The sequence below is a fragment of the Eretmochelys imbricata genome, chromosome 13, assembly GCF_965152235.1.
Source record: "Eretmochelys imbricata isolate rEreImb1 chromosome 13, rEreImb1.hap1, whole genome shotgun sequence".
Classification (NCBI taxonomy): domain Eukaryota; kingdom Metazoa; phylum Chordata; order Testudines; family Cheloniidae; genus Eretmochelys; species Eretmochelys imbricata.
In genome coordinates this window covers 9,067,165-9,091,854 of record NC_135584.1, presented here as the reverse complement: position 1 = coordinate 9,091,854, position 24,690 = coordinate 9,067,165, and the positions used below count along the sequence as shown (strand labels likewise).

Sequence of the window (24,690 nt, the reverse complement as noted above, 5' to 3'; positions counted from 1 at the left end):
CTGGAGTTAAATAACCCAGGCCAATTCCAAAGCCTTAGGAAAGCCACCAATACATAGTTAAGGGAAATTTCATGAGACATCGCATCTCAGGTGTATTCATTATTATATATTTAACATCATAGATGTGCATGGTGACTAAAAAAGAAAGAACTGTCCCTGCCCTGCAGCCTGAGGACTACGTCATGCAATTTAGGCTACTTCTACACTATGAGTGAGGGTGATTCCCCTGGCTAGTGTGAGTATAAAGAGCAGGGTAGCCGCATGCGCAGAGGCATGGCTGAGCCGTATTGAAAACTACCAGTTCCATGCATGGCCTCCACTGCCATTACCAGTCCTACTGCAGTGACACTGCTATTTATGCCTGCGCTAACTCAGTGAGAGCTAGTGCGAGTAAGTGTACGTGAGCAAGGGACTCACAACCCTAGCTTGTAGTGTAGATGACAATGGTACAGAGCCACCCCACCACAGGGGCAGCTCAGAGAGGCAACAATCCTTCTTCGTGCTTTATGACGGTGCTTCTGACTCCCCAAGTACACCTAGTCCTCTCTGGGCGGTCACGGTCCTGCTTCCTTCCCATCCTTTCCGGGACAGTTTTTTCACCTGCTGGGAAACATGGTGGAAAGCACTTAGATGGAGTTGTTTTGTGTAGCCACCCAATGTTTTCACCCCAGAACTTTCACAAGGTTTTGAGCCATGTACATATACCACCTCCTCAGTCTTCCGTAGCATTGCTCTGTCTTGTACAAGACATAACTATGCCCTGTAGGTTATATCAGCTGTATCTGCCACTTAGTAACAAAAGAAGCCAGCTGGGCAAACTTTTTCAGAGAAAAATGCAGATACACCTCAATGTTCCGCAAATTTGTGCTGGTTTCACTGAATTGTTTCAGTTGAAAAAAAAATAATCCTAAGAAATCAAACTGTTTCATTTTGACATTTTTCCAAATGACACATTTTAAATGTTTTGGTTCAAAATGACTTTTTCTTTCAAAAATGTCCTCTAATTTTATTTTAGAAAATCCAAACGAAAATACATAAAACTCTTGAAATCAAACCAAAATATTTCATTTTGAGGTTGCACAAATTTTGTTTTACTTTTTGATTCGCTAAAAGTTTTGGAAAATTTTATTTTGTGTTTGAGCTTAAAAGCGATTTTAAAAAATGCGGAGTTGCCTAGGAATTGAAGAAAAAAAGTCTATTCATCACAAAGCTGCGCAAAAGAAAGCCCATTTTCTCTAACAGTGATTAAATATTGGGGAACAAAGTAATGCAGCTTCTGTACTCCAGTTTCTTCTCACTCTGGGAAAGCCCAGAGAATGCACATTTCTGCTTTAGTAAAATATCTGACTGGAAATTCCTCTAATGTTAAAATAAACTGAACTGTGGTTCAAGATAGAACGAACAACAGCTTTTTAAAATTCATATCATTCCTTTCTAAAAGCCTTATTAGTGTATAGTTTGATGCTGAAAAATTGTGGAATACAAGACTAATGACAAGGTCACACACAGTTTTATTGTGCCACATCTCAGGCATCTGACTTGTATTTTATTTAAACCCTCATGCTTTCTGCAAGCAAAATAAGACTTGTTTACCAAAGAAAGGAGCAACATCATGGGATTATTTTCAAAGATAACAATGTGGTGCTAAAAACCAACAATATCCAGTTTCAGGCCATGACCCTAATATACAGCATTTCATAGCTGTTACGGGAAAAGATTTGAAATGTATTGTTACAAGATCTAATACGACTCAATCAAAAATGCTTTTATAAAAACTGTTTTAGGGTCTTTTCTGATTCGCCTGCAAGACTTCAAATAAATATATATAATGTTTCTTGAGAACAACAAACCATTACGTGTGATCTGTGTTGCAGTGCAGACCAGTGTTTCTCAACCTCTTTAATACCAGGGACCGACTTGCTGCCTTGAGAAACACTGGTGTAGACAATCAAAATAATCCATTTTACTTTGTAAATCTATGAGTGATTTTTTGTAGGTGATCTGTAGCTCCTGGATACTTAAAAATTGCTGGTGTTAAGTCTCTTATCCAGCCCCCTGAGGTCAGAGTTTGCTCGCGTTTATCCCTCACACGGACCTCCCTTTGGGGCTAATTAGCACTGACCTGTAATTCCTCATGCTCCTTGGGGATTGCAGACCAACTGTGGCTAATTCTTGCAGAGGTGTACTGGGCAAAAGAGAAGTGTCATATTCCTCTGCTTCTCCGCCCCTTCCCATTCCCACCCACACCCCACCCACTTGCATATTCATTGAAGGGGGAAACAAAATTTGGTTCAGAATTATCAATGAATTAAAATTCCATAAGGAAATGATTGGCCTACCTGGAGTGGGCACCATTCAAAAGTTAGCTTGTCCTAATGGTTACTACAGTGCAACCTTTACAGAGAGGAAGGTTGATCTAGTAGTTAGTGCACTAGCCTGGAACTGAGGAGACATAGGATCAGATTCCTGCTCTGCCATGCGCTCTCTGGGTGTGGGCTCTTGGGCAAGTCACTTTGTCTCTCAGTACCTCAGCTCTCTATCTTAAAATTGAGATAATCACATGGCCCTACCTCTCTATAGTGTTGTCAGGATGCATTCATTAAAGACTGGGGGGCTCTCAGATACTGTGATGGCAGGGGCCATAGATGGAGCTGAGACAGAAACATCATGGTATTTGAGAAGCCTTCACAATGGACAGCATGCAGGTAGACAGCTTCTCTGCAGTGAGGCTGCCATTGAATTCAGAAGGGCTCTGTGCTGCTGCAGCAGTCTACCTGCAAGCTGTTCACTGTATTTTCCACTGCATGCATCCGATGAAGTGAGCCGTAGCTCAGGAAAGCTTGTGCTCAAATACGTTGGTTAGTCTCTAAGGTGCCACAAGTCCTCCTGTTCTTTTTGCAGATACAGACGAACACGGCTGCTCCTCTGAAACCAGAGATTTTGTTGTTATCCGTGTAGCTCAGTAACAGCAGCATGGTTACTTTTGGTGAAAACTGATGTTTTGAAAGCTGAGCAACGGTTACACTATGGCTCTGTTTCCTCTCTTTTGTTTTACACCCTTAAAATTTGCTAATTATCTTGGAGATAACATAACCTCATTCTTGAAGGATCAATAAGGAATTCTACATAAATGTGAGGTAGCAGCTATTTATCCTAGGCATCGCTGGTCCAACAAATTTTCCGTGTTCACCTCTGTAATATAAGGATTTTAACTACAGAATCTAAGTTTCATTAGATTGTGATAAAACTGGGGGTAAGTATAAAACCCATTTTATGAGCCATAAAGAATTTTTTTTCTCTTAGCAACTGCTTGAAGGTAAACTTTTTTCTGGTGAGTGCAAGTGGTGTTAGTAACTGTAGGAACTTTTTTTTTGTTCAGTCTTGCAGGAAACCTGATAGCAATTCAATTAGAAAATGCAAATGAGGTCACATATTTCCCACTGGAGTGCTGAATTACCCCAGAGAAAACTGAGCGATATTCTAGCATAACAGTAAATACTAAGATAAAGTTTTTCACACTGTTCTCATTTGACTGGCTGTTGTTGCAATTGAAAGTGTCAATGGGACCTGTGGGTATAGTTTGCAAACAAGAAATTGTTGTTTATGGAACTAATATTAGTCCCTTATAGCTCACGTCAGCATTTATGAAAAGATAAACTTGAGTAGGATAATATTCTAGAAGAAAATAAAGTCAGCTTGCTGGCTTTGCTTATCTGGAATTAGCTATGCATTGTTGGCTTTGCTAAGAACATGTACTATGTTTTTCTATCAAATGCATATTCAATTAACCAACTGCAAAAGACGAAAACTATATGCTTGTAAACCGTGATAGAGCAGAAGATGTCAGTCTTCAGAATACGCTAAGTTTCACATGTGCACACCCTGAAATCTTCCTAAGGAGTATGGATGATTCTGTATCCATCTACTTCCTAGCCTTCCACACCTCCCCTTCCAGTCTATACAAAGTGCAGTTACTGAGATCCTCATCGCTGTCTATCATGCCAGTCCTCTCCACCCACTTCTTTGAATCCCTTGAAGTCAGTTGACCTATGTTGGATTTTCACCAGCTGAGGATTTGGCCCATAAAGGGCAAGCTGAACTTTTTTTCCCCTTATAGATATGTGCTGAAACATATGAACTCAGTTGTGACAGATTGTTTTCTCTTCATTACTGTATTTAATTTTTCTGTAATTATCACTCTATACCTTAATATTGATAACACGGCAACAGAGAAGAGAGTTCACGACAGAAGGGGTTGGGGATACAAGCAGCCCTTGTTGCTTGTCAGTAACTTATCCAAGGAGAAATCTGTTTTTACTTCAATTATTCTCTTTGTAAATCCTACTGTCTTCCTGCCCTGTCCTTCCAAATTCTCATAACTGAAGAGGGATTTTGTGAAGTCAATGGAAATTGTGCAACTAAAACCTTGCAAATACATACATGTGCACCAGCACAAGCAAAAAAGTAGAGATGTCTGTCTCTAAAAAACCAATACTCACGTAAGCCCTGCCTAGGTTGTGCTACGTCCCATCTCATTTTGGCGTTCTTTCCAGAACCAGATGTAGAATCAGCTGCTACACACCGTGAACATGAAAATCTTGTGGAATCAGTGCCAATTGACTGTTAAGGCTATTTTCCCGAGACATAGCCCTTATGTTATCATCTGTGGAGTTTTATCTTGCTAACAGTCTAAAGCGTTTTCCACCCCCTGGATCACATATGTAAAAGATTGAAATACCTCAACAGTTAAAAAGAGACTTGTTCAGAATAGGGCTTGTTTATGCCATCGCCAGCCAGGGTGTGCCTTTGATGAGTCCGGGGGCAGTGAAACACACCTTTCTCTGGATGGGGTGGGGAAGATCCCAAGCAGGAGAAGCTGGGGTAGAGCTGTACACACTGCTGTATTTTCCCCTCCCGCTCCTGCTGGGGCGCAGAATGTGTGGGGGAAATGCAGCTTCATTCTCTTTCCCTCTCTCCCACACCAGTCTCTTCCCCCATGCATGGGGGATGGACTAACTCACATGGGAACAAGGTAATAAAACTTGTCCTGCCCACTGCTGCCATTGGATGGGGGTGGGTTTGAATCATGGAGACTGGCTGATGGGCATTCTGCCTACCTCAAAATTCTCACTTGTGCTTTCAGATGGATCTGATATTCTTCTTACTTTTCTTTCCTAAACTGGTTTACAGGTGTGAAGAAGCTTTTGTAGTTCTCCACAAAGCTGATTGTGTTTGAGTTATTAGTTAGATGGAACCAAATTTTCAAAAGCCTACCCAACCAGCCAGAGGCATAATATGCACACACGCTTGTTGTGACTGCAGAATCCTACATTTGCATGCATACACCATTTTTCAGTACGAATAGCATGTGCATACAGCCGGTAGCACAGTTTGGTCACATAAACGCACCAGTTTCCTCACGCCAGTGTTGGATTTGGCATGCATAATACATGTGTGCACATTTTGCAAAGCACAGTCTCCTTTAGGGGAGATGGCTCTGTTAGAATCTCACTCAAACTTTTTCCTGTCTGTCAGCTGATGTGTTCTACAAGTCTGTGTGGCTTGCCAAATCTGACAGTTTTTCTTACTAATTGACTCTAATGTGATCTATTCTATACAGCCACACTGTTACTTGATAAAAAAAAGTAAGTAATGAATTTTTGCATAACTAGCTGATTTAATTAAAAATGTTTTATACTGTAATTGTACGATTTCTATAAACGGAGAGATAATTTTGTTTAATGAGTTTCTAACCAAACATAACATTCTTGACTGTGTGTAGCCAGATTTGATAAAGGTCACAAATACTAAGATTCCACTGTTTGCTTTTGTAAATAGCAATGATCAAACAGCTTGATTTGGCACTTGAAATATCCGGGCGGAATTGGTTCCCCCTATTCCTGTTTGCACCACAAATTATTAATATAGTTTTAGGAGCAGAGGGGGATCTTCGCTGTATCTGAACGCTGTTCATTATCTTTAAAGTGGAAATACACTGCCAAAATCACGTCTTATTGTCAATTAGTGGCTTCTCTGCAAACACATTAATTTAATGCCCCTGCTGAAGTACTGTGCACATTGGAACATCTTGCTGCTAAAATGCCAGTTTTCAGAGCACTTTGACACAAAAATCATTCATGAATAGCAATTTATGCTTTGATGCTAATGGGATGTGACGTGAATCTATCTTTGATTAAATTTGCCACCGAGCTTACAACTATTTGTAAATATGGCTGATAAGTAGCCATAATAGACTTTCCAGTAGGAAAACAACCGAGAAAAACAGATTTTGGATTCCTCACCTGCACAGTTCCAACACAACAGCTTAAACTAAACTGACTGTAGTAGAAGGAGGTCTAAAAAAGAAGGGCCATCCGTCTACTACATTTCCCATCCTGCCTTCAACTTTGGCAAATTCAGCAATGACCTAAATACAAAAGAATCAATTACCCTAAAATAAATTCTCCTTTTGTTCTGAAAACCGTTCATTAGGCTGCGTGAAAACACAAAATGAAATCACTCTCATCGCTAAAAGATCAAAAGGTAAAAAAAACGGTATTTTGGAGAAAAGGGCCTGATTCTTCCTCTGCTACCATCATTGATGTCAACAAAAATGTTGTCGTCTCAGAACATAATTCATGCAAATGTTTATTCAGCACCATTCTCATTTTCTCCTTGTTAAAGAACTTAGATATATTTTCATTGTTTTATTTTGTGGTTTGGTAAATAGCATTTTCTGCTGTCATTCCCATAGCTACCATGGAAACCAGCTACAATGCTTCAGAATAAATACTTTTAAATAAATATGCTGCAAGGAAGGAAATGGTGCCACCTTTCAGAATGTGAATTGGTGTGCAGGAAGAAGAGAGATATGTTGGAGGATTGGATTGAAGATTGTTCTACAGAGACTTGTCATTTATTTAAAAAAAAATCTAACCTCAGTAAAATATTGGGTTTGACAATAAAAACAAAACAAAAACCAGATTATTTATCTTCTGAAATGTGTATGACCCAAAGCTATAAAGAGGCAATGAAAATAATAAGACTAACAAATCAGAAAAACACAAGCAAGTCATAAATAATATTGATATTTTGGAAAGGAAACACTTTCCCCTCTCCTCCCACCACAGTTATTGTTTATTCACGAAGCAAGAGTAATATATTTCAGCATTGAATGGGAAATGTTTCATTTCCAGGGCTGATCGCTATAAAGTTAATAATCTTTAAAGAATACACCTTAAAGCACAATATTATTTATATGCAGAGAATGGCGGCTTATTTACCCAAATGTTAGTGCGATCCAAAATGTTCAGCTAAGCAGGAACACAAACTATATTATATTATGTAAATGGGATTGTGATACGCTCTGCTGGATAATAACTTCCAGATGTCTCTGTAGCCAGAGGCTGACAGATATCAAAGACAGGTTGGCTGGAAGGGGAGAGGTGCCAGCTGGCTGGACTGGTTACTGCTAAGTGTAGCGGAAGGTGAAAGCTGGTGTTACTTCATGCACACTGATTTTATTTGTGGACTAGTGAAAAGATTGTGGCACAGCTTTCTCTTTGCTATCTGAGATGGTAATTGTGGTTATTGGAATCCCTAGTGCCGTTCATCTTCTGGGAGTTATTTTCTTCTTAGGTCTGTTTTGTAAAGGGGCATTGAGCTTAGCACAACAGGCCACCCATTAAAGTTTGACAAGCCACAGACTAACAACAGCAAGCATTTAAACAGCCATCAGCCCCTCGTGGGTGCTCCTGGCCTTTGCAGCCAATGCAAAATGAAAATGAGGAATCTCTGAGTTCAAGTCAAGAGATAAACAGGCAGAAGCCCAGTAAAGCCAGAGGCTCCAAGGAACCTCTGGTGTTTTAAGAAGCTTCATCTAAACTTGCTTAGGCTTTGTCTACATTAGCACTTTTGTCAGTCAGGGATGTGAAAAAACATACCCCTGACCAACAAAACTTTCACTGGCAAAAGCTGGCCAGCGCTATGTCAGCAGGAGATGCTCTGCTACTGGTGTAGCTACCGACGCTCGTTAGGGGTGGTTTAATTATGCCAGCAGGAGAGCTCTCTCCCACCAGCATAGAGCGGCCACACAGGAGATCTTACAGCGGCGCAGCTGCAGCTGTACAGCTGTGCCACTGGAAGGTCCGTAGTGTAGACAAATTAGTTTTAAACTCCAGAAGTCACCTAGAGTCTCATCTACACGAGCATTAAATACCAGTGTTCAGAAGAATACCTGGTGTAGACAAGGCTATACATCTGCACTCATTTAAGTTCAAGGTGAGAATGAACCAGGAAACATGGGACCCAGACTTACTCCCATTGAAGTCACTAACAAAGCTCCAGTTATGGACTTCAATGAGACCAGGTGCTGACACATGGATTGTCCTGGGAACAAAAGGAGTTTGTCTAATATTAAAGATGGAAGGCAGGGACACTGCCTTCTGTATCCCATTCAGTTCTGAGCACCCTGTTAGCACATAGGGCTTCACCCAGTATCCATTGACATCAATCGAAGGACACACATTGACTTCAATGGGCTTTGGATCAAGCCCTTAACAAGTAATAGTATATTTTAAAAGTGAAAATATTGTGGGATAATTTATAAACCTATTAACAATAAATATGCTGAAAGGAAAAAACAGAATGTAGAGGGCATTTCCCCTTGTTACAAATGTAGGGCCAGATTCTGCCACCTTTATGCACTATCACAGGCTGGCTGGCCCTTTAAGGGTTTAGCCTGCAATGGATCAGCTATCTCCCCCATCCACACATGCACACATCTGCTGGAGATCAGGTGGCTCAACTTAGTTATCAGACCCAGGATGGGGAGTGCTAGGGGATTTCCATAAAGAGCTGGGTGAGCCCAGTTGGAAGTGGGGAGTTCTTATTCCAGGGGCAGCCTGGAAGAAGGCTGAACTTCAGAAAGGGGAGAAGAGCAGAATGAGCTGGCTACTCCCAGAATGAGCTGGGTCTGACTGGAGGCAGGAACCCTGATGAGCGGCACCCGCCTGAACTGCTTAGAAAGGGGAGAAGTATGCTAGCCCCTGGGTAGTGGGGATGTTCCAGGCGTAGGAGGCATGGAAAGACCACAGCATTTGAGGTGTGTCTGTGAGGAAGAGGTGGCTTGGCTGAAGGTTTGGTTGTTTTCATAGTTTTGGATGGAGTTTAGTAACAGGCTTTGAGGCCCAAGAAGGGGCTGGACACTGTAAAGTGATCTGGTTGGGGGGCCAGGCCACTCCTACAAGTGAAGTAGGACAAAGCACTGGGGGGGAAACTGAGGCAAAAGTTGCTGCAGCGCTACATGTGGACACAAGGGGGTGGGCTGGGATGGCAGCTTTGCTACACACACACACTGATTTTACTAGGACTGCTTGAAAAGTTAGGGGGCTACTCAGCCTAAGAGTGTGGGACTCTGGCCCTCCCTGATCAAGCTGTGGAAGAGAAGGGAACCATTGCTCCATTTTAAAATAACGGGAGCGCACAGTGAATACTGAAAATGTGATTGATTGATTTATTGTATTTGGCTTTACATAGGAAGAAACGTTACTTTATTAACAAAAAATTCTCCTGTATGATTATTTGTAGTGCAGTAGCTCCTAGGAGCTCCCGTCATGGGCCAGGACCCCTTTGTACAAACACAGAACAAAAAGATGGTTTCTGCCCAAAAGAACTTACTATCTAAACAATACAGATAACACTGCTAGCTTCACAGTCCTTTCAGGAGCAGTTCTTAATAAATCTGCCCTGATACCTTTGTACTAACTACACGTATGTACAGTTATTCCTGAAACGTGACTATTAAGGCACCAAATCACACTAATTCTGAATTCGTAACAAATTTGCTTTCCAGCTTAGTCTGCCCTGCAACAGGTTTCCCTTGGCCCCATACTTTGTCTTCAGTCTCCTTTCTTTGACTCAATGGCTTTGGTCCAACTCCAAGATTTTCTTCCGACCTACTTCTCTGATGCGTCAGTGTCCCAAGGAAAGAGGTGCCGTTACTGAATTACGGAGCCTCCTTTAAAGCTTCAGTGTACAGCACTGGACCACAGCACTAAACTTTTTAAATGCCACCTCATAACATCCAGGATGGAAAGAAACCACTGTCAGAAAGTAGAATTAGGTTCCTGGTTTGGCATGTGTTTTCCTTCCTGTTGCAGAATGAGGTGCAGTGTCAATATAGTCCAGAGGACTTTGTTTTCATTCCTCATGTGGTCATGATACAGGGAATTCCCCTAAATCTGTCTGAAGTACACCATGGAGTATCCCACTCATGCCAACCTGTTAGGGGCCCTATAAACAGCTAGCATAGATCCAGTGATTACAGAGTAATGATCTGCAAAGGACAAAATGTCACAGTGAGTTTGTATCCACTAAGTGTGCAGAGAATCAGCAGGAGAAAAGATGATACTATTGCAAACAGAGGCCCCAAAGTAAGTGGCAAATTGTTCCTGTCCCTTATTCAATTGCATGGGGGTAGGGAGAGCACAAGGTGACCATCTGCCTATATGCATCCCAAGCACAAAGGTTAGGGACATGCGTAAGTCGCTGCTTTTGGGGGAACACAGGGATTGCACCACAAAGGCATACATCGCTCCATCAAGGATGATAAAGTGGGGTACTGCCCCCTGCACATCCCATCCTCGCTGAACCACAAAGCTGGTTGGTTGTAGGAGAGGACAGCACGCTGAGGAGGCAGCATCTCTCCCTGTGTTTATAGCTGTGCAGCTTCCTCTGCCCCCAACATAATTTGGCCCTACATAAATAAAAGACATGAGGGCCCAAATCTGCATTCCATTCTGGCCCTTTATCCGCTCCAGGGAATGTAGCTAGGGGGAGGGAGTGTGGGTGAAATGCTGTTGCCTTCCATCAGCTCCTGGTGTAGAGTAGCATAAATTCTGCTGAGGGTTGGCTGATAGTACAAATAGCCACTTTGCAGCCACCGTCACACCTTCCCCTCTTCCTGCAACAAACGCAGCTCAGGTAGAACAGAGAGCCAGGCTCAGAATATGGCCTGAAAGAAAATGAGGTGGTGGAGAGATTAAAATGGAACTCTCAGTATTGAGAGAGTAGAAAGGAAGGATGATCCAGTGGCTAGGCCATAAGCTTCAGCCTTTGGAGACCTGTGTTCAAGTCTCTCCTCTGGTACAGGCTCCCCACGTGACGTCAGGCATGTCTCTCCATCCCTTCATTCTCCATGTGTGAAATGGGAGTAATAGTATCTCACATGGATGTTGTGAGGATAAATACACTACAGATCGTGAGGTGCTCCGATACCATGGCAATGAGGCCCGTGTAAGAATCTAGATAGATAGATATCATATATCTCTGAGCCCAAGGGTTTAGCTAAGCGAAAAGTGTTTCACAGCAAAAAAAATGAAATTGGGAGCTGTATTACCAATTAGTATAACTAAGCTTCCATATTTACATTCCACATTTGAGTTGGGCATGAGATCCTTGCACGTTCAAAATAACATGGTAGATTACTGGTGTTTATAATTGATTGTTGGTGCTATTCCTGAGAGATTCTTAGATATTTCAGTCAGAAGAATGAACAGGTCTGGCATTCATTCTCACCAGACTTTGTTACAATGTTTGTCTCTCAGTTTTTGAAACAGCAGAAAAACATGTTCAACTTATTTAAACAACACAAGAGAAATTAAGGCCGTTAGAACACATCATCAACAAATGAAGATGAAAAAGAGTTGTTAGGTTTTTATAAATAAGATTGTTGCAGTGAGGCCCTTTTTGAAATTCTGCATTCCAAATTCAGAGACATGTCGACAGTTTATTCTAGTGTAGGAAAACATCATCAGGGCAACAAGGAAGCTAGTCACTGTCTAGTCACCTGCCAGCAAAGACTAAAAAGGCTGGTACTGCCTTGCCGAGCTGACACTAATTATTTCAGTATACACAGAGCTTTGGGATTCGTGTTAATTCTCAAGTCTGTCTTTAGCTCAGACGCATTCCACTGTGTGAACTCAGCAGAGCACAATTATTTGTCCATTCCCTCATAATCTGTCCCCACACTCACATGCCAATTATGTAAACTGATCCAAATACCTGCTCCTCAGAGGAACCCCTCATGGAAACTGCAAACCAATTTCAAATTTAAAAAAAAAAATGTATATACTTCCCGATAGCTAGCATCTGCTAGGCCTATTCTAAAGACACATATTTCTGAGTATTTTCTTTATTTAATACTGCCTCCTGTCATTGGTTGAGGGAAAAGCATCTCTGGTGTTAAAGTAGAAGGGACCCTAATGGAAATATTGTCCTTTATGAATGGTTTACTAAGGGTAACTTCAACAGCACCTACTTTATCCTAAAAAGAAAAGGAGTACTTGTGGCACTTAGAGACTAACCAATTTATTTGAGCATAAGCTTTTGTGAGCTACAGCTCACTTCATCGGATGCATCCGATGAAGTGAGCTGTAGCTCACAAAAGTTTATGCTCAGATAAATTTGTTAGTCTCTAAGGTGCCACAAGTACTCCTTTTCTTTTTGCGAATACAGACTAACACGGCTGCTACTCTGAAACCTGTACTTTATCCTAAAACATACTGGAAGTGCATCCAAGAACCACACTATGATGCTGTTTCCCTATTCATCACTTGCTAGAGTTAGGCTCTTGCAAATGTATCCCAGTAGTGATCGGCAAAGTACTGATGCTACAGTAGTGGTGGTGTTTTTGAGTAAAGGCTTACAAAACCATGACCATGTCAAGTCCTAAGGCTGATCACTGTAGTTACCTGGATCAGTGTTAGCATTGGTTCAAAATTTTCTCACTTTGAATTTTTTTGATCGGAAATGGGCTAAATATTTTGAAAAATTAGCTCATCTCTAAGGTTTGTACTAAACATTTTGTCCAAATTTCTCTCAAATACGTCAAACGTCATTGAGGTCAGTGGGCATTTTGGGTGCACAAGGAATACAGCATCACAGCCAAGCTCAGTATCCACCCAGCATTAAGACCCAGATTTTAAAAGGGTAAACTATTTTTAGGCACTGTTTGCATCATCCAGATTTGCACTCGTATTTTTTGTGCCAGCAGTGACTTTCAGGTGCAAATCCAACTCACTGTGCACCTGTAAATCAAGTAGTGTGATGTCTAAATAATTTAATTTGCCCCCCACAATTAATTATAATCTTTCCCTATATATCTTATTCCATGCAGCATCCCACAGTGGGGAATATTAAGTAAACCGATCAATGTAACTTTTCTGGCATGAGTAAAATTATTGTGCTACTCATCAATAATGTGTAAATATATTCTGTGGCCCCAGTCCAACAAGGCACTTAAGCATTTGCTTAACTTTTTGCATGTAATTAGTCCCACAGAAGTCAGTGAGGCTGCTTATGTGCTTAAAGTTAAGCCTTCTTAAGAAGGCCTGATATACACATTATAGAATATAGCTGGATGCGCAAGATAACAAAGCTCTTTGCTTTGTTCTCAGAACTCGCACACTTTCCAGGCTCTGATAATTTTTCTACAACTTGATTTTTTGCAGTGAGGATGGCAAAAAGATTGAGAGTCTGGGGAAACTATCATTTTTGTCTCCACAAACATCCACATATGGCCCCTCTGAGATTTTAATGAGAATTTGTAAAGCTCAGGTATGATTCCACCTACTTCACCAATGGCAATGGCATTTTCTGTTTTTTAAAAACAAAAAGAAGGCCAATGTTTGCCGGGAGGAAAATCAGTAATTTTCCTAAATTGGCCAAATGCAAAATTCTTCAGTCTTTATCTCAGCTACCTTTTGTCTTTACAAAAACCTGCAATAAAACAAAATACCCCCGCACAAAACCTTGAGAACTGCCACACGCACTGAAAAAGAAAATGGTTTACAGGCTGCAAAATATTACATACACATGCACCTTCACTGAAGGCATATGTGTAATTCAAAATCAAGTTCTGTTTAAAAAATGTTATTTTATGTACAGAATGAAGGATCTGTGATAGTGAACCCTTTCAACACCAGAGCAGAAGAATTGTCTAGGTAGTCAGGACAGCCAGCTTACTTCCACAAAACCAGATACTAAAAGTTATCGGTACTCTCTTAAAGCTAATGAGCAGGTTAACATGGTACAGTGGAGTTAAAACACCCCTGAGGAGTTTTGTTATTTTTTTTGTTTTCCCAGTAGATTATATTTACTCAAAAATTGCAGATTTCTTTATCCAAGATGCTCATAAAGCTTTCTGCAATTGGTATAATGAAGACAATACATTCTGGACAGCAGTTTGATTTGGTAATGACAGTTCCATACATAATTGAAAATGAAGTGGCAGCAAAGATGCCAATAAAGTCTATTATGCTTCTGTGATGCAGAAATGTTTACTTCATTTTAACAACAATAATTTTTACAGTGACGCATGAACGTTCCACGCAAGCAAGAGTCACTGTGGCAATAGTCCCAAGTGGTGATTAATTTTTTTCCTTTTTTTCCCACTTGGAAAAAACTAACTGCATTTTGCTTTCCTTTTCCTCAAAAACAGCAAAAAGGGAAGAAAAATTCATCTACAGATCTTGCACCGCAACCGAGTGACACTTTAATACCATGGCGCCAGCCCCAGAATTCTAATGGGCTGAGAAGGCAAAAGAGAGACTGGGTCATCCCACCAATCAATGTGCCAGAAAACTCAAGAGGGCCCTTCCCTCAGCAGTTGGTTAGGGTAAGTGCAACTATTGAAATAATAATAATAATAAATAATGTGGTTGTTCTGGTGCAATAACAGGTGCACTCCAAGTCTGTAGCATGGGAGATCGGGCATCAAACACAGCGTCATTTCTCTCTCTTCCTGAGCCAATGTCTGTCCTGGAGGTAAAGCACTTACGATACAAGTCTTCCCTCCCCTCAAATCCAACTCAGATGGAGTTTAATCACCTCCTTCTAGCTAATCCTGGGGGGAGATGTTGGCTCCACTCTCCAAAATGGCAGGTTGCCAACCCTCTCAACTGGATGATGACTGCAGGTGTGAAGCCAGGAATGGTGACTCCTAAGTATGAAAGGGTGTTACATCCTGAGCATCCTTTCTCAACTATCAGTCAGAGTCAGGATCCAGATGTACGTTTGCATGCCTGAGAAGGGTATTGATGTACAAAGCTATATGAAATCCTTCATTAACTAGCTCCTACACTGCATGTTGCTCATTTCTTCCCTTACTATGGTGTTCGTAGAGATCAGCTAGCCCCATGGGACATTATGCTGACATTTGGATGACAGAAATATGGACTACAGGATGCATTTGATTGCTGTTGATAAATGTAGCAAAATTATAAATACATGTGACTGTTTGTTTTATGAGCCATGATTTTGGTTTCCGGAAAGGAAAAATACTAGTTGTCAAAAAAAAATGTAAATAAAATGAAGACTCACTGACTGATATTTTATAATTCTTCCTTTAGAAGAAAATTGTGACATAATTGCAGAATTTAAGAACTAATTTTGAAAAAGCAGTGGTGTGTAATTTACATCCCTTGTCAGGAAATTCATCCCGCTCTTCTTGAAACAATGCTTGCCAAGCCCTTTCCTGGATTAAAATGAATTGCTGTCATTACCTGTTCCACACTGATTAGCTGAGACTTTGCATGATAGTTGGGAAGAAAGAGTAGTTTGCTCAATCTCACAGGAGTATCAGGAAACTTGATAAGTCATACAATGTCGGAAAGAAGCGCATTTACAACCCACCAAATACCAGGTGCTGCAATTGTGGTGTTGACACAATATCTCTGCAAGGAGCACAGAGGTGATTTGGGACAGAATATTATCGACAGTCAGATACTTTAATGCCTGATTTTGTTTTCAAAAAAGAGGCTTGAATTTCATTCACTTTGTTGCACACTTATGCAGATACTGTCAAACTGCAGTTATTGTGATGTGGGGTGAAAAATAATACTCAAGGATTGGATTTATGTAGCCATATGTATGTGCAATTGTATTTATTTCACATGTGACGGTAGGGTGCAGAGTGCATTTAGAGCATAGGTCTCTCTTTGTGCAAATCAGGTCCATGATGTACAACACAGTATTGTGGACCAAACTGTGCCTGTCAACTGCTGAGGGGCATGAATGGGGGAAGGGTGCAAGAAGCCTTCCCTGGCATTCAGAATCTGGGCACACTCTGGCCTTTTAATATGTTGTCATATTGATTGTAATTTGAGTTGCCCAAATGAATTAAAGGGAGAATAACTCAAAAACCTCACTAAGCAAAATGGATAGTTTGGGTTACTTCTGAATGCCTGTCAGTATTTAAGCGCTACACAGCAAGCAGGCTAATTGCAAAAAGAGGTCCCCCCACATTGACTTCTTTATGAGTTTTGGCTGAAGAGTGACAAGAGACTTTGGCTCCAGCTTATTAAACCTTAGCATATGTTAGTGTTATCAGGTTACCTACTGCAGATGTGTAGGTTAATGGCTAATATCTCCCACATACTTGTTGTCATGGTCTGGAGATAAGATTGTAGAACTCAGAATGTGAAGTCATGTTTACAAATAGGGAAGGCAATTGTTATCTTTTATATAAGTATGGAGGAGTAAATATTCACACCTTAAAGAAACACTAGCTTTGGGGAAAAACAGCTAGACACAGCAAACATGTTCTTAAATTGTTAAAGAAAGAAACCCTCTCATGGCTTCAAGATCTGCTGTGCAGACAGTAGTACAAAAATAAAAATAAAATAAAATAAATGAAATCAAAATTTGGACATGGAGGGGAGGAAATGATTTAAAATACTGTGATTTTTTTTCTGCCTCGTGAAGTGCAGAAGGAATTATAATGGAGGGGAAAGTCACAGCCTTGCACAAATAACAGCTTGATTGAACATGAGACTGCCTGATGTTTCTGGTTTTTGTGTTTGATATTTGATGGTGTTTGGTCTCATCTGCGGCATCCAGTCCCTCGACCCATTTGATAGCCCCTATAAGTGGGGGTTGAGTGAAGTGAACGGTAGCATGTGTTAAAGGTTCACCAGTTAGACTCTGCCCTTTAACTGGTGAGAATAGGACAACCCCATGTTTTCAAAGACCAGAACTGTGTGCTTATTTCAATCCACATAATCTTCAGATTGCCCTAAGGCATTCTGCTGTCTAATAGAGCTAGGTGAACAGTTCTGGTCTGATTTCAAACACTCCTGCTGATTGGGTGTTGGGTTTTTCTGTTCCCATCTGTTCACACAGTAGAGCAGAAAGAGCACATGAAGAAATACAGCATTGAGCTAACATGTGGAAAAAAAGTGCGTGTCAGAGAATGCGATCAGTTTTGTAAAGCTTTCAAAACTAGCAGTAGTTCCTAGACCCTGCACTTCCCTTTGGTCTAGAGAGTGCTGTCTGAGCTTACATTTTAGATGCAAGTATAGCTAATGAAAAGTTGTCCATCCATTATGATATCTATGAGTAGTCTTGTATATCCAAGATGAGGTGTTGAATAATATGAAAACCTGAACATTAAGAACCAACCTACTAGATGTACGTTTTATCCCACTGCTTGCTGGATTCTGTTTGCATTTTTATAGGTTAGACTAATTTGAAATGCATAGGCAAATCTTTCGTGTTCCCTCCTAATCCTGCTTGCTATTGTGAAGGGGAAAATTCCATTTTATGGAAGTTGATTAGTTACTTGTCACTATTTTTAGCAAGGCTGTGCCTGAATGAAGTTTAAATCATAGCAAGGTGAATACAGCTTGATGGGAGCCATGTAAGGCTGCATTACGAGCTATCTGGTTCAGTTGGTATCAGCTGTAATTCTCTACTCGTTAAAGTATTTCATTCTGGCAAAATGAAAAAATAAAATAAAAAAGAACCACACCCCCCAAAACTTCTACAATGTTATTCCTAGGGAGGGCTGGAGGAGGGAATAGAATTCTTTCTGGTAACTACAGGGTTTGGTTTTGTTTCTTTCAAAGGAACATCAAGTCTGTTCACATGTGTCAACTGCTAGAAGTTTGATTGTGTTTAGGTCGAGAGGAATACAATAAAAGAGAGAACAAATGTCTGTTTGGGTTTGGCTGCTTAGAAAACATTAGCAGTACAGAAGCAAATTGTAAGCTAGACCTTTAGCTGGTGTAAATCCATATAGTTCATTGATCTGATCCTGTGTGAATAAAATTTGCAGATGTTAAGGCCAGAATAGACCACCAGGACTAATGCATCATAGCCCATAGAATTTCAGTTGGTCCTTCCTGCAATGAAGGGAATCATCCTTCCATTCTATGTAAGCGAACACTATTGAACCCAATAACGGGGGCTGGAAGTAGAGCATATCTGTTTGAAAGCATCCAGTCTCAATTTAACAACTCCAGATGATGATGAATTTACCACATCTCTTGGTAATCTGTTCCAGTTGTTAAATACAATCACTGTTTAAGCTGGATCTTATTTCCAATTTGATTGTTTCTAATTTCAGCTTCTAGCCATTGCATCTTACTATCTAGTTTGTCACCCTAAAGAACCCCCATAATATTAACTACTTCTTTTTGTGTAGGTACTTGCAGACCACAATTCATTCAAAATTCTAGCCCATGTCATTCACTGTTTGCGCACTGCAATAACATGCAAGAAAACTGAATACAGTTCCTAGTTACGGTCTTTTGCGCACTGGCCAACAAGGAGTGAGTAAACCCTAGTACTAGGAGAGTACAGTCGTGGAATATGAATATTCCTCCTATTGTACAGGAAGGGACTGTCATTTGACAGAATTTGAACTTATTGGTATCACATGAGATTGATGAAGTACTCTCTAGCCCACATTACTAACCAAAGATTATATTAAATAACTTCTACTAGGGATAAAGATTTTTAAATCAGCAAACCCAGATAACTTGCACCCAAGAGTTCTAAAAGAGCTGGCTAAGGGAGATTTGTGGACCACTGATGTTCATTTTTAATAAACCTTGGAATACCAAGGAAATTCCAGAAGAATGGAAGAGTGCTAATGTTGTGCCAAAATTCAAAATGGGCAAGTGGGACGACCCAGGCAGCTAAAGACTGGTTAGTCTGACAACAGTATTGGACAGAATAATGGAAAAGCTGATATGAGATTCAATTAATAGAGAATTAATTATATTCCTATCCTTTAATATATGGTCAACATGGTTTTATGAAAAATAGCTCTTGTCAAACAAACGGGATTTGATTCTTTGATTAGATGACAAATTAAAGGTAACTGCATAGATGTAATATGGACATTTAGCTTAGTATTGCACAACATTTCTGATTAAAAAATTAGCGCAATGCAATATCAATAAAGGAACCTATTAAATGGATTAAGAACTGGCTAGCTGACAGAACTCAATAAAGTAGTTGTCAACAGGGGAACATAATAGAATGGGGGTGTTTCTAGTGGGGTTCTGCAGGGAGTGTTACTAGGCCTGACAATATTCAACATTTTCATCAATGATCTGAAAATCACTGCCGATGAAATTTGCAGGTGACACAAAGATTAGTGGAATGGTAAATAATTATGAGGACAGGGTACAGAGTAGCAGCCGTTTTAGTCTGTATCTGCAAAAAGAAAAGGAGTACTTGTGGCACCTTAGAGACTAACAAATTTATTTGAGCACTTATTTATATGCTCAAATAAATTTGTTAGTCTCTAAGGTGCCACAAGTATTCCTTTTCTTTTTGAGGACAGGGTAGTTATACAGAGCAATCTGGATCAATTGGTAAGCTGAGTCCACTCAAACCAAATGCATTGCAAGTCAGCCAAATGCAAAGTTATACATCTTGGAACAAGGAATGCAGATAGTATGCACAGAATGGGGCGTGGGTGGGGGGCTGTATCCTGGAAAGTAATGACTCTGAAAAGGCTGTAAGGGTCATTGTGGACAAGCAGCTCAGCATGCACAATGTGGTGCTGTGGCAAAAAGAGCTAATGTGATCCTTGGCCATATAAACAGGAGAGAAGGGCATAGGAGTAGGGAGATGGTTTTACCGCTGTATATGGCATGAGTGAAACTGATACTGGAGTACTGCGTGCAGTTCTGGTGTACACATTTTTTTAAAAAAAGTTGAAAATTATAGTGTGTGCAGAAAAAAGCCAGAAACATTATTTGAGGGCTGGAGAAATGCCTTACAAGGAGAGATGTAAAGAGCTCATTCTGTTTCATTTATCAAAAAGAAGATTGAGAGGTGGCTAGATATGTGTGTATATCTTCATGGGGAGGAAACACTGGGTATTAGAGGGCTCTTTAATGCAGCAGAGAAAGGCATAACAAGAACCAGTGACTGGAAGCTGAAGTTCAAATTAGAAACAAGGTACACATAAGAGTGCATCATAAAGAAAGCAGAACTCCTCCAGAGCCCTCCAAATCCACAATCATTTTTATACAGAGCCCTGTATCTTTCCCTTATTAGAACCCTGCCCACGGTTAACTCTGCATTAAAGAGCCCTTTAATATCCAGTGTTTCAAGATCCAGGCTGTATTCACTGTATATGTTGGATAAAGAATGAGGCAGCGCTGCATAGTGAAATGGCCTGCAGACCAAGGCGCACTTTCCTCATATGCTTCAGTTTTTGCATGCTCAAATAAATTTGTTAGTCTCTAAGGTGCCGCAAGTACTTCTGTTCTTTTTGCAGATACAGACTAACACGGCTGCTGCTCTGAAACCAGTTTTTGCATGGTGTGTCATGAAACAGGTTGGCCTTTGTAGCACCAAACCTCATTTCCTGTAGAGTGTCTGGTGTATAGTGAGCAAGGCTGGGGGTTTCTAGAAGATGATTGATGTACTGAACGGAGACCCATGAGATTTGGGTTGTACTCCTGCCTCTGACGCACGCTTCCTGCATGACCTACCACAAGTCACCAAAGCTTGTTTAGGGGCCTGAATATGGATTTAGGAGCACATTTAAAAATAAACATGTATCGGTATTAACATTATTAACGTACATCAGCTTTCCATAGACGTATTATTAACTCTTATTCATAAGCTGGACAGTTACCTTTACAAGACCCATTTGTGTCTGGGCAGCCTCTAATCATTGGTGCATTTATTTTGTAGATGCCTATTTATGAAAATCTTGGCTTTCCTCTCCATGCTTTGCTTCCCCCTCTGTCATAGGGATCATTCTTCCCTCTCTCGCTGGGATGCTGTGAGGATAAATTCTTTAGTGTTTGTGAGGGGCTTGGATGCTATGGCAATGGGAGCAGTAGCAAAACCTGTAAAGAAAAGAACTCTCTATTCTGAACAGTCTGTGGATGATGTGCAGTAAATGAGGCATGGGGCCACACACTGAACAATGAGGAGAAAGTATTAAACAGTTGCCACGTTCCCTGAGTGCTCTCTCTCTCGTGCCCTGAATGAGGCCTATGGAAAAAAATAGTTACTGTGTAATAAAAGACTGTCTTATGATCTGTGTGCACAAGGGGGTGGAATTAAGATGCCCGTTTCTGGGGTTCAATTGAACTACATACACTGTAGATATATTAAAGCTCACCTTTGTGCTCCCTTGATCCTGTTGCTCCTGTTTGACAGCCCAGTCCCCTTGTTTCAGGGGAAACATCTGCTGCAAAGAGCCCAACAGACCACAAACGCACTTGGGGACTGGTGTGGCACAGAGGTCTCCTGACGTCACCCTCATTTATCCGCTACACCCGCAGCAGAGCGGGTGGTGTTAGAGCTTGTGTGTCATGTCCATGCCACCTCAGCAACTGCCTGTATTGGGGTGATCCTCCAGGGTGTAAGATCCTGATTTTAGGCTTTAAATTAACTCTAACTCCAGATTCCACCAGTATTTGTGGTGGAAAGTAGTTGTACCACACCCAAGAATCTGCCCTAGTTTGGGCAGACAACATTAACATTGTCATTTCCCCTGCCTACGCTTCACTTTACACCCTACATCTTCTTGTGAAGAAGTTTCTTTATTGTACAGAATTCCTAATAGAATTCCTAATAGACCCTGTATTAGCTAGGTTTCTTACCACTGTGAAATTGACTATTCGGAATCCATTAACTTCTAGCTGTAAGACGGAGACACAAGACCTAGCATTTGTCTGCAGTCAAGAGAAGGTTTTTTTGAACAGAGGCCTAGGAAGGGCTTCCCAAAGGGACATCAGACCGTGCTTCCCTTGAGGGAGGGTGTTGATGGTCTCAGTCAAGACCCAGTACTTTCTTGCTACTATTTGCCAGCCATGAAGAAACATGGATCCACCTCTCAGGTTGCAGCCAGGAACTACCCCCAGCACTTCTGTAACCTCAGCGAGTGTCACCAGCTGAAACTCATGCCTTTGGCCACTCCAGTCTCTGTTGTGGAGTCTACAGGCAGCCAGCTCAGTCCAGACCCGATAGACCTTCTCATGAAAATTCCTTAGAGTGAGAAGAACTTGACTTCATCACTGACTTATGACAGACTGACTGGGTGAGGAGGAGGCCAGGGCCATTTTCACACCACGCCTACACACAGTCTGGCCGGAGATGGAAGGAAGCATGTGCTGCACCTTCCTAAAGCATAGTGCAATAGAGTTTATTCCCAAGGAGCTCCAGCAGGCATCTTCCTGTGTTGCAATGTCTCTCCTGCTGCTGTGATAGCGGTGGTGCAGAGCCTAACCGCCTGCTGCTCGGGGCTCAGCCTTCCTGGCACCAGCCAGCCCAAAGTATACAGAAAAAGATTAACAGCAGCAGGATTTCAGGTTTGTTAAGCACAGGCAGCCATAGACTCGAGCTGTGGTGTGGGATTGTACCATGCACGTTTTGTTAGCAGCCTAGGACACCCTGACTGAATGAAGAGAGAGAAACGATTCAACATACTGCTCTTCTTTTGACATGTCCATTCAAAACTCCTGTAACTCCTTGGGGTTTAGCGAGCATAGCCCCTTTAAATCTTTTTCCTATTGGGGAGGGGGAGCAGTGAGAGAAAGGAGGGAAATTTGGGGGTGGGGCTCTGGAGCTGGGGGAGAGAAGGGCTGCAGCAGGGAGGCCCTGGACAAAGTGAAGGAGAGGGAACCTGCCTGAAGCCTGGGATGGCCGATCGGGGATACCCCAGGACAGGAGCCAGGAGGAGCACTGTGCCAGGGAGGAATTGCCCGAGAAGGACAGGCCGGAGCTGGACCCAGTATCGCTGCTGCCCAGAGCTGCATGGGGCTTGTGACTCTGCAATGGGAATAAGGAGGGAGGCTGCTAGCTAGTTAAGTGGGGAGGTGATCGCTCTATGTGGCTTTACAGAGGACGGCAGAAGAGGGCACCAGAGGGGTTGTTGGGGAAAGTTCACTGGCGCTGAAGACGACCAGGAGCACCCAAGACTCAGCACTGGACTGGAACTTTGCTCAGTACCCCTGAACTCTGTGTGCTGACACATTGCTCAGTGTCTGCCCTTTCAGACTGTGCTACCACTGGGCCTGTGGGGCCTTGGTTTGAATGCAACCCTGTTCTACTGCTCCCCCTACATTTCCCCTTGTTGTTTTTTCTCCTCTCATCCCTCTGTAAATAAATATCTCCCTTTGTTATATCCATTGTACTTTTCCTGTGGGTAGGTGTGTTCACTCTGGGGGGTTTGGAACAGGTGCCCCTGGGGTGGAAGGAATTTTTCCTGCTGCATTCCTGAGCGTGCCATCTCTTGGCCAGAGCTGCCTGCAGAGCAGACTCCATCTTGGCCACGAGGGCACTAAAGTTACACTCCTTATAAAAAACCAAAAAGACCAAAAAAACCCAAAAAGAGAGTAGGTTCCTAAATATGCACCATAATATATATTCATAAAACTACAATATGTTCCTCCATTTGCATTCTCCCCAGAGTACAAAGACTAGATGTCATTTTAAATTTCCCATCATTTCACAGATCAGCTGGTGCAACGCAGCATAGCTCCATTTAAATTGATGGAGCTACACCAATTTACACCACATGGGGATTGGAATCTGGGCCGAAGAAAGCAGAAGCCCAGTGTTCGGGTGGGCATTACATGTACATATGCGCAGTGGTAGAGATTGAAAAGTGCAACTACAGCATAAATGCTCCATTTGAAATTTTCTTAGAACAGCATTCAAGCCTATACTGTAATTATATATATTGTATTTCCTTGTATTCAGACCTTTGGGGAATTTATATTGTCCTTGCTAACGCCAGAGGAACTGGAAGAAAGCAGTCATTTAATGATTCAGCTGTCTTGGGCTCTATGATTTAATCAATCATATGAAAGAAATTTTTAGACCCTTTGTATTTAGAGTTCTCTAGTCTGAGCAGAGAATGTTCCCTTTTTGAATTGCTTTAATAGCTGTATTTATGCAGCTGAAAGTTCCTTAAGAAATGAAAGTAAAATCAAATTGCTGAGAATGCCTAGATAATTTATTGGAGAATATTCAATTAGAATATATTAATATTTTAGATTTCCATCATTAATTTAATATTCAGAGATTTAATTTAGTCGTTGAATTGCTGTGGTGCCATGCGGGGGTGAGTTGTTAGGCTGAGTGCTTAAAACACCTGCCACAAATGGGTGACTCTCAGTTTGATTCCCAAGAGTACAAATGCTTTTCCTCTGACACAAGTCTTGCAGCAGAAACCTAGTCACTAAATCTTTCTGGGGCCCTGAATTTTCCATAATTGCAGAATGGAATAATATCTTCAAGGAGAAATACATGCACTATCTTATTTATTTGTGGATCAAAGTTTAGTCTGGGGAAAAGATAAATGAGGTGAGGTTCCAAATTTGACTATGTATGACTGCAGAATTTTATTTTTCCTATTCTAATTAATAT

At 41.3% G+C, this 24,690-nt stretch overlaps 1 protein-coding gene across 2 annotated transcripts in view; it reads left to right on the top strand.

The window, feature by feature from the left end:
- CDH4 (cadherin 4) overlaps nucleotides 1-24,690 on the top strand; it is a 661,031-nt gene that overhangs the window by 420,668 nt on the left and 215,673 nt on the right. Inside the window, exons 4-5 of one of the 2 annotated variants that reach the window (XM_077831874.1) lie at nucleotides 5,379-5,381; nucleotides 14,501-14,677. In XM_077831874.1, the coding sequence (XP_077688000.1) occupies nucleotides 5,379-5,381; nucleotides 14,501-14,677 (180 nt within the window). The remainder of the gene's footprint in view (nucleotides 1-5,378; nucleotides 5,382-14,500; nucleotides 14,678-24,690) is intronic. The other variant, XM_077831875.1, reaches the window with a different exon arrangement.